Source organism: Arachis ipaensis, chromosome B10 (genome assembly GCF_000816755.2).
Source record: "Arachis ipaensis cultivar K30076 chromosome B10, Araip1.1, whole genome shotgun sequence".
NCBI classification, from domain to species: Eukaryota; Viridiplantae; Streptophyta; class Magnoliopsida; order Fabales; family Fabaceae; genus Arachis; species Arachis ipaensis.
The window spans coordinates 58,654,068-58,664,919 of record NC_029794.2 but is presented as its reverse complement, the minus strand read 5'-3'; the positions used below and the strand labels follow the sequence as shown (position 1 = coordinate 58,664,919).

Sequence of the window (10,852 nt, the reverse complement as noted above, 5' to 3'; positions counted from 1 at the left end):
TCACTCAATTTTAAGAGTCCTTCCAAAAAATGTCTCAACAACAAGTTCAGCATGAGGGATACCTCCAAGACTTGGTGCACTAAAAAAATCTATATCATACAGCCGGAGAGGCCAGGCACGTAGATAGGGTTGAATTTAATATAGATACTCAAGCCAAGCTCAGATACTTAACTGCCAGCATGCCCGTATTGAATCGAGAGCTCAAACCATATCCATATGTCACTGAACTAGGAGAGGCGCAATTGGTAAGAGCAAAAAGAAATAAGGAAAGAATGAAGCAAAGATTGATGAGTGCCGGACTCTCGGAAGAGGAAGATCAGCCTAGAAAACAACAAGAGGAAACAAGGAAGAAAAAAAAACAAGAACCAAAGAATAAAGAGAAGAAAGGGGAGTCAAGCAAAGGGAAATGACACAAAAACTAAAGGTGGTGAAGTTTCTTTCATAACTTTAGTAAATAAGGAAGAAGCATGTCTGAAAAATGATGTGCCTTCTAAATTTTCATGTTTTGCATAATATGCACTTTTATGTTTGGTTGTTTGTTTGTGTATCACCCATTTACTTAGAATGTTTGCTTGTTTCAATTCTTTTAAATTCAATAAAAGGATTGTTATGAACAAAAACAAAGAAAAGTCTAGCCTAGAAGGAATAGATAAGTCTTATGAACATGGTAGTGCACAGATTGTTATTATGATTAGATTGTGGCTTAAGAAATCGAAGAGACTAAGATGGTTGCTTGAGAACTGGTGGTTAGATATGTTGTGACTCTAAAAATGTGGTGAACAAAGATCCTTAACAAGAGCAAAAACAGAGAAATGAAACAAGAGGAAAACAAATAAAGAAGCTAGCCATCAATGACTAAACTTTGAATATGTGTCTGTGGTGTTTGTATTCAAGGACATACTTGGGTAAGTAAATCTGCAGGGTGCTTCATCACTTGGAAACTTGAGTTAACAACTCTAGATTATCAATTGAAAACCCAGTATCAAGAGTATCCTTGCAACAAAATATTTAGTAACCCAAAGAGGTGCTAGACATCACTATTCAAAGATAATTTCATGTTACATGCCTGTAGTATGAATGTGTTGAGGAATGAGGCTTGAGCAAGTAAATTCGAAGGGGTGTTTGAACACCTAACAACTTAAACCAACTGGTTTGAGATTGTTGATTGAAAGCTTAAGATAAAAACCCGCCTCAAGACAAGACACTAAGCTCAAATGAAATAAGAAAACTCTGAAAGAAGTAAGAAAATAAGTTGAGGATGATATAACAGTGCAATAAGAAAAGAGTCTCACTGAATCAACCGAGTTATAGTTGGGCAAGTAGCTTATGCAGAGAACTCATATAAGTTCAGGAGCCATGACTAATTGAATGAAACAAAGTGACCCCAGTGAGTAGGATGATGCAAGACCCCTAAGTAAAGATTTCTTCTTTGTTGTTTCTTTCAATCCTTGCATAGTCAAAACTCTTTTATCTTTTGCTTGAGGATGTAACGACCCAACTTCCAATACGTCATGATCGTACCAAAAGTAAGGCGTTACTGACCTGTTTTCCTTATTAACTATTTAATATTGAGCCTTTAGTTCGAAATCGTGTTTCAGTTTTAGTAGAAAATGCCAGAAAACTTTGTTTTTATTTATCAAATCATATATCAAGCATCACCAAATAATAATAATCATATAATTATTAGTAAATATTATACAAACAAATTCAAGTGTAACTTAGATACAACTCCTATCCCTCTTTATAAAATAAAATCTTAAACAACAAAGGCGAGGGAATTCTATGAAAGCAACTCAATTCATAAACTTAACTCATAAATAAGGTCTAACAATCGCCCGCAGCTTCAAACTGAGTCTTCGAACCTGTATCACTGAAAGGGTGGAAGATTTTGGAGTGAGAACAAACTACACGTTCTCAATAGGGAATGGGAATGCCGTAAAAGTAATGGTTAACATGCAAATAATTAACATACTCAAGGAAACTATATTTTTATCAAACCTTTTTGAAAATACTATTCTTGGTTTTACTTTAACTAATTATTTACCTCTTTCAAAAATCTAAGCTCAAAACAAATTCCAAAATATAAAACTGGTCACTTTAAGCATTTCTCAACCACATAGTAAATTTTCAATCACAATGTCAATTCTTAATCATCATTATACATTCACCAACTAATAGCACTAACAAGAGATTCAATTCAGCACAAACAAGTCACAGCAAGGCAAATAGCACAATCACAGGGGAGTACAACGAGGAAACCCAATCAAATGCAGATGCGCAAACAAGGATGATGCATGTCTAGCCCTAGTGCAAGTAATGAGCTCATCTGTCAGTTTCTACCCGCTCCCGATGTAACCCGAAGCAGCTGAAACGGGTATGGTTTTCCAGTCATCATAGGAACAGTTCTCACTAACCGACGTATGCGTCATATCCTCTGTAAGCAAACTCTGCCTTAAAGGTGGTGGCATTCCAGCCGTGTATGAAATCATATTCTTTGTAAGCAATCCTTGCCTTACAGGTACGGCATTCTAGCCATGTATGAATTAATATCCTCTGCAAGTGATCCCAGGTTATCAGTTGCAGGTACAGCTCTTAATAGCTGTGTAACACTGGAAAATATTCTGTGGTCATACCACTATCTATCTGACTGCCTTCACGCAGCAGATCATTACATAATCATTCTCATTATCATTATTCATCATCATTTTCACATTCTTATGCAGTACCTCTTTCTTTCTCTGTTCAATTATACGATACAAATTCAATCATACTATACAAACTTCACATCTTTCACTTTTACAACATCTTAGCTCAAACTATTTCTCTTTATCATTTGGATTCAAATATTATAAAATTCACCAAACTCCTGAAAAGTAATCCTTTATTCCAAGCCCAAAACATAACTCTTTTCACATTAAATTGAATTCAAAACATAATTCCTTTCTTAAATAATTCAAACTTGAAACATAAACCTTTCCTTGATAATTCCAAATTCAAAATAGTATAATTCTTCTCTTATTTAGATAAAATGCAAATAATATAATTTTTCAAGTTCAAATCTTTTAAAATGACTTTTCGAATAAAACCTCAGATTTTTATAAAATTTTGACAGCACCTCCCCTAAAACTCGGACTTAACCACCCTTACGGGTTCCCTCTTTCTCAAAATCTCATCAAACCTTTTTCAACAATGGCCACAAAAATATATTCTCAAAAACATTTGATAATAGTATAGAAAATCTATTTCTCAAATTCCATATCCAAGTAATCACCAAAACAACATTGGCAATCTAATTTCAGTTTTATTTTTAAAATATCAAACGAATTCGGAATTGTGCAAACCTTGTATCCATGCGACCGTCTCGGATTAAGCTTTCTATTAAACCAAAAATTACAATTTTTTGCTGGCTCTAGCTTCGGAAATATAAGCAAAATCGTGACTGCTCTGTAGTGTCTTAAAACCGGAAGACAGCAGCAGCGTACAACATTCAAAATTTCATATAAAATCCAAATTAAATCCAACCACCTTCAAAATTAATGTGGTTAAACATAACTTATCCAAATTTCTTTCTCAATTAGTTCCAAGGTCATACCATTTTTAATGAAGGAGTTACGTAGCTTGGAAGTTAGGTAATTTTCTGCTGAAATCTGTTTTACAAATCATTGAACACAACCTCTTCCAAGTCCCATAACTCACTTATTAAAATATGAAAAACCCTGAAATTTAAATCATATATACTAAACATACTCAACTTTCACCTCCAATTAGTTGTGTCTCAATATCATTCCAGAATTAAAAATTATAAAGGCTCAAAGTTACTGACTTAGAAAACAAAACCTGATTATTACTGCATAATACATCTTACTTTAAAAATCCATATCTTTAAAACCACAACTCTAACAATTCTAAATTTTTATGAAATTAAATTACTGGGACCATATTTTCATTTAAAATTGGCTCCATTTCAAAATTCAAACTGGAGAATTTCTAATAGAGGAAACAAGTTGCTACTGTATTAAGCGTTCTGCAGAAAACCAGATTTGACATTCCTAATTCAAAAATTTATCATAAATCATAAACTTAATGAAAAAGCCTCAAATTCACCAGTCCAGCTTCCTATATTCCAAAGCTTAATCCAGACTTGGTCCCACGCAATTCCAATCATTACAGAATTAGTTATAGATTTTCAAAATCTCCGGCTTCATTTAAAAGTACTGCAGAAAATCAAGTTTTACATTTTAACTTTGAAAAAATCATAACTAGTTCTATAGTTAATTCAAACTTCTCAAAATTGAATCCCAACAACAACTTTTATTATAATTTACTCAGCCTTTACTCTCATATCATTTTGATTATCGTTGAATAACTGATTTACTTCCAAAGTCATCTTTTAATTTCAAAAATCAGATTTTCAGCAACTAGTTCAACATTTTAAGATTCAGTCTTCCAATTATTCCTTAAGCCCAACTTCAGTTAATCACTAACTAAGTCCATTACAGTAAACCAACTCAACAGCAACAATTTCAATTTGACCTATCAAAATACCGAAATCACAATAATCTCTCATCAAACAATTTATAATTCAATTTCACATAATCAACGAATCCAACCAAAGTTCCAATCAAAAATCTCATTCATTCCAATCATAATTCCAGCCACATAACTCAACTAATTCAGTATAATCACATAGAGTCAGAACTTTTCAACAATTCCATCCATATCAGAGAAAACAATATCAATTACAACTTCAAACACTCACAACAAAGCCCAAAGACATTCACAGCCATAACCTGAATTCAATAATCCAAATTTCACAACCTCAAACCAAGCTTATTTCTATCAATTAGTCTCTCATAACAACAAAACCAATTACATTCACAGCAGCAATCCAAACTCAATTCATCAATTATCCATTCAACAGTTGTTCAACAATTAACTCGGCATATTTCAATTTAATAAGTTACACTAAATTAATCATTATTCACAACAGCATCTAAGTTCAATCACAGCTCAGAATATTCACAACGACTAACTAATTTCAAATGTATTTCAAGTCATTCATGTTAATTAAGAAATTCTTAACCATTGTTAACAATTTGCACTTATCCAATAACTTTCTAGGCATTCTAAATTAAAAACGTTAAATCCCTACCTCAATGTCGAACCCACAGAGATCAGAACAGCAGCAACCACAATAAGTAGCATTACCGGTGAATCTGGCCCGGTTTCAGTAGTGTTTCTCCGATGACAGTGCTCTGGCGAAGGCTGAACGGAGAACAGGGACGAGCAGGAACACGGACAAGCTGCGGCAGAATCAGAACGGCAGCTCTAACTAACCCCGACGACCTTCTAGTGGCAGCGCCGAGGGCATCTACGGCAGAAATGGAGGCAGCGGCAATGTAAGGTGACCACGGCAGCAAGCAAGAACGTTGAATTCAAAACGGATAAAAGGAACAATTATGAAAATTCAAGGCTAATTCAAATTGAGATAACAGCAAGAATGTCTTACAACAATTAGAAAGTAATAACAGAACGAAGAAACTACGGCAGCGGTATAGGCATTTGCAACAGCAAGCTCAGATGGTGGCAGAGCAACTTCCTCCTCCATCACGTGACAGCGACGGTGGCAGAACAGCAACCCAGCAGCAGCGGCTCCTCTCGTGCGTCCTTTTCCTCCATCACTCAGCGATGGCGACGCGTCTCCATGGAACGGCAGCGACGACAGAGCACGAACGGCGACGGCAACGGGAGCCACAGCGACGCCTTCTTCCTCCCGCCCCTGGTTCGGGCTCATCTCCCTCCCCTCGTTCCTTCTGCGATGGTGTGACTTCGACGGCGATACTCTTCGCAGCTCCACGGACGGCCGACAGGAGGCGCTGCAGTCCGGGCAAGGTTGGGGAACGCTGACGATGACGGCGGTCCGGCGGTCACGTCATGGCGGCAGCGGAGCAGCATCCCTTCCGTCTCTCTTTTCTCTGCTCTTCGTGCTCTTTCTCTCTGCGTTTCTTTCTTTTGTTTGTGTGTTGTGTTTAGGAAGAAAGGGGGGTGGAGGCTGCGTTCAGAGACTGAGGAAAGGAAAACATTAGGGTTAGGGTTACTAGGATTTGGGAATTAGGGTTTCTGATTCAATTTGGGAATTTAGGTTTAGGAATTAGGGATTTTATAAAAGAATATAGATAGATATGAATAGATATTTTGATAAAATTGAAGGGTAGAGTAATTTTAAAATCAAATATACTCTATTAAAAATATTTAGGAACATTATTTATCATCATATTGTTAAGTTCAATCAATTATTTTTAATTTAAAATATAAAATAAATATATTAATCACCTTTTTATAAAATATGGTTTAGCTCAATATTAGTTATTCAAATTAAATGATAACTTTTCATTATTTTTCTATCTCCGAAACTTTAGTTTCAATTTAAAAAATAGCTAATTATAATAAAAATTGTACTTGAACATTAATTAACTTAAACTTAAAGTATTTATAAAAATCAAACTAATCATTTCTAATAAATAATTTCTAGGAGTTCAAATTAATAACATAATTCATTCAAAATAGAATTTATTTAAATTAAATTATACAATTCTTCTATTTTTTTCAATTATCAAAATTATAATTTCAATTAAATTCAGATGCATGAATATGTGGAAAACATAATTAATGGGTAGTTAGGCTTTATATTATGATTACATGGATTGTCCTAAGTTAGGTGAGAAGTTTAGGTTAATTAAGGATTCAGATTTTAGTCCACTTAACCAAATACAATCCTACCTTAACCCTAACCCCATTACAACCCTTAAAAGACCTCTTGATTTGTGTATTTGTGCATTAAACTTTTGTTGATTGGTAGAAGAAGAGCAAGCCTTAGAAAGCAAGATTAGTAGAGAATTGAGAGAATCGAACCTCAAACACCTGAGCAATTAGAGTGTATACACTTCCAGTGAGGGTTCGATGCTCGATTCCTTGTTCCCGGCTTTCATGAGCTATCTTCTTCTTGCAAGTCTATTTGTACTTCATTTTTTATGATTTGAATTAGTGAAATCCAGTTCATATTTGTTCTTGAAAGATTTATTTACTTTTCACCAAGTAGGTAGAAGTATTTTTGCATTTAGTTGCTTTCATATAGATAGGTTGCATTTCATAAGTTTTACCATTCATCTTCACTCTTATAGTTTCTCTTGAGCTTAGCATGAGGACATGCTATGTTTAAGTGTGGGGATATTTGATGCACCACTATTCCGTGGTACATCTTGTGCTTAATTGAGTGGATTTTATCCACTATTCTCACACTTGTTCATGTAAATTTCATGTTTTACATTTTCCTTCCTAATTCTGTGCTTTGATTGAAAACATGCTTCTTTGGCCTTAAAATTGCTAATTATTAACTCCCTCTTATTACCATTCAATGCCTTGATATGTGTGTTAATTGATTTCAGGGTTTATAGGGCAGAAATGGCTTAGAGGATGGAAAGGAAGCATGCAAAAATGGAAGGAATACAAGAAATCGAAGGAACTGCTAAAGTTGTCCAGCCTGATCTCTTGGTACTTGATGAGCGGATAATTTATACACTTTTTGGCATTATTTTTAGTATGTTTAGTATATTTTAATTAGTTTTTATTATATTTTGATTAGTTTTTAAATAAAAATCACAATTCTGGACTTTACTATGAGTTTGTGTATTTTTCTGTGATTTTAAGTATTTTCTGGCTGAAATTGAGGGACTTGAGCAAAAATCTGATTCAGAGGTTGAAAAAGGACTGCAGATGCTGTTGGATTCTGACCTTCCTGCACTCGAAGTGGATTTTCTGGAGCTACAGAATCCCAATTGGCACGGTCTCAATTGCGTTGGAAAGTAGACATCCTGGGCTTTCCAACAATATATAATAGTCCATATTTTGCTCAAGATTTGTTGGCCCAAACCGGCGCTCCAATTCAGCTCAAGAATTCTGGCGTTTAACTCCAAAACTGGCACAAAAGCTGGAGTTAAACGCCCAAACTGGCACAAAAGCTGGCGTTTAACTCCAAGAAAAGTCTCTACACATGGAAGCTTCAATGCTCAGCCCAAGCACACACCAAGTGGGCCCGGAAGAAGATTTCTGCATTAATTACTTATTTCTGTAACCCTAGGCTACTAGTTCTCTATAAATAGGACCTTTTACTATTGTATTTGTACACACATCTTTGGACGTTTAGTCCCTAGACCTTGGAGGCTGACCATTCGGCCATGCTTACACCATTATCACTTTTGTATTTTCAACGGTGGAGTTTCTACACACCATAGATTAAGGTGTGGAGCTCTGCTGTCCTTCATGAATTAATACAAAGTACTATTATTTTTCTATTCAATTCATGCCTACTTCTTCTCTAAGATATTCATTCGTTCTTCAACTTGATGAATGTGATGATCTGTGACACTCATCATCATTCTCACCTATGAACATGTGCTTGACAACCACCTCTGTTCTACTAGCAATGGCTTGAATGCGTATCTCTTGGGTTTCTAATCTAAGATTGGAACCTTCGTGGTATAGGCTAGAAATATTGGCGGCCATTCCTGAGATCTGGAATGTCTAAACCTTGTCTGTGGTATTCTGAGTAGGATCTGGGAAGGGATGACTGTGACGAGCTTCAAACTCGCGATTGTTGGGCGTGTGACAGACGCAAAAGGATCAATGGATCCTATTCCAGCATGATCGAGAATCGACAGATGATTAGCCGTGCGATGACAGCGCATTTAGAACGTTTTCACTGAGAGGACGGGAAGTAGCCATTGACAACGGTGATGCCCAACATAAAGCTTGCCATGGAAAGGAGTATGAATGATTGGAAGAAGGCAATAGGAAAGCAGAGATTCAGGAGGAACAAAGCATCTTCATACGCTTATCTGAAATTCCTACCAATGAATTACATAACTATCTCTATCTTTATTTTATGTTTAATTTATCTTTTAATTATCAATTCTCCATCAGCATCTGAATTTGCCTGACTGAGATTTACAAGGTGACCATAGCTTGCTTCAAGCCGACAGTCTCCGTGGGATCGACCCTTACTCACGTAAGGTATTACTTGGACGACCCAGTGCACTTGCTGGTTAGTTGTGCGGAATTGTGACAAAGTGTGATTCACGTTTAAGAGCTCCAAGTCCTTTGGTGCCATTATTGATGATCACAACTTCGCATACCAAGTTTTTGGCGCCGTTGCCGGGGATTGTTTCAAGTTTGGACAACTGACGGTTCATCTTGTTGCTTAGATTAGGTACTTTTCAGAATTTTTAAGATTGGATTCTAGAGTTTCAAGGTGATGTTCTTATCATCACAAAAGCTGATTGATTCTCATCAATTTAGCTGCTGAATGTAATGCCCTGCTTAATCTTTTTAGACTAAAGCTTTAGACTAACATTGCATGATTCCTGGAATTCTTATTAAAATTTTTTATTCTCTTTATTTTCTTTTCCATATAATTTTCGAAAATCACAAAAAAAAAATTTATACAACCATAAAAATCAAAAATATTTTATGTTTCTTGTTTGAGTCTAGTGTCAATTTTTAAGTTTGGTGTCAATTGCATGTTTTTACTCTTCTTGCATTTTTCGAATTTATACATATTGTTCTTCATTGATCTTCAAGTTGTTCTTGATGATTTCAGTGCTCTGATCTTTAAATTCTCCTATTTTGTGTGTTTTGTTGTTTTTCTTATGCATTCTCAATTTGTTAAAACCTCCAATACAAAATTTCTAAGTTTGGTGTCTTGCTTGCATTGTTCATTTGATCTTAGTTGCATTTTTTGTTATTTCTCATCATTAAAAAAATTCAAAAATATTTTTAAAATTGTGTCTTTTCAAGCTAATAAGACAGAGAATTGAAGATTCAGAACATTCAGCAGAGGAATCAAACAGAAAAAGCTGGGCGTTCAAAACGCCCAGTGAAGAAGGAAAACTGGCGTTTAAACGCCAGCCAGGGTACCTGGCTGGGCGTTTAACGCCCAAAAAGGTAAGATTGTGGGCGTTAAACGCCAGAATGGATGCCATTCTGGGCGTTTAACACCAGGATGACACTAGAGGGAAGATTTCGATTTTAATTTAGATTTTTTTTTTCAAATCTTCATAATTTTTCAAAATCAAATCTTTTTCAAATCATATCTTTTCAATCATATCTCTTCAAAATCAATTTCTTTCCATTTATTTTCGAAAATCTTTGTTATAATTAAAGATTTACTTCAAAATTTTCAAGTTGTTACTTGCCTATTAAGAAAGGATCAAATTTTAAATTTTAAGAATCATATCCTTTAATTTCTTGTTAGTCAAGTAATCAACTTTGATTTTAAAACTTTCTCTTTTTAAATTGATCTTCAATCATATCTTCTCAATCATATCTTCTCAATCACATCTTTTTCAAAATTAACTCTCAATCATATCTTTTTGATTTCTAATTTCAAAATCTTTTTCAAAAATCACTTAATTTCTTTCCCAATTTTAGTTTTCGAAAATCATCAATCAATTTTTCAAAATTTCTTTTAATTATTTCAAAATATTTTACTTTATTTTCGAAAATTCTTCCCCTCTTCTCACATCCTTCTATTTAAAGGACTAACACTCTTCCTCAAGGTGCGATTCGAACTCCCTCCTTCTTTATATGTTCGAATTCTCTTCTATCTACCTCCTCCTTCTATTCTTCTTTTCCTCTGACACCTCAAGGAATCTCTATACTGTGACATAGAGGATTCCCTACTTTCTTGTTCTCTTCTCTTTCATATGAGTAGGAACAAAGATAAAGGCATACTTGTTCAAGCTGATCCTGAACCTGAAAGGACCTTGAAGAGAAAGCTAAGAGAAGCTAAAGAACA

General features: G+C 34.9%; 1 protein-coding gene across 2 annotated transcripts; it reads right to left on the bottom strand.

Moving 5' to 3' along the window:
• LOC107624507 lies at positions 1,656 to 6,118 on the bottom strand. 2 transcript variants are annotated; one of them, XR_001616915.2, is made up of 3 exons: positions 5,510 to 6,116; positions 5,153 to 5,371; positions 1,656 to 1,870 (listed from the first exon to the last, which is right to left on the bottom strand). XR_001616915.2 is itself a non-coding variant. In XM_021113558.1 (2 exons), exons 1-2 carry the CDS (start codon positions 5,792 to 5,794, stop codon positions 5,333 to 5,335), a joined length of 324 nt encoding a protein of 107 aa, XP_020969217.1. In that variant the 5' UTR covers positions 5,795 to 6,118; the 3' UTR covers positions 5,153 to 5,332. The 2 variants fall into 2 exon arrangements, 1 of the variants encoding a protein (XP_020969217.1); XM_021113558.1 differs by lacking the exon at positions 1,656 to 1,870 and having other exon boundaries at positions 5,510 to 6,118.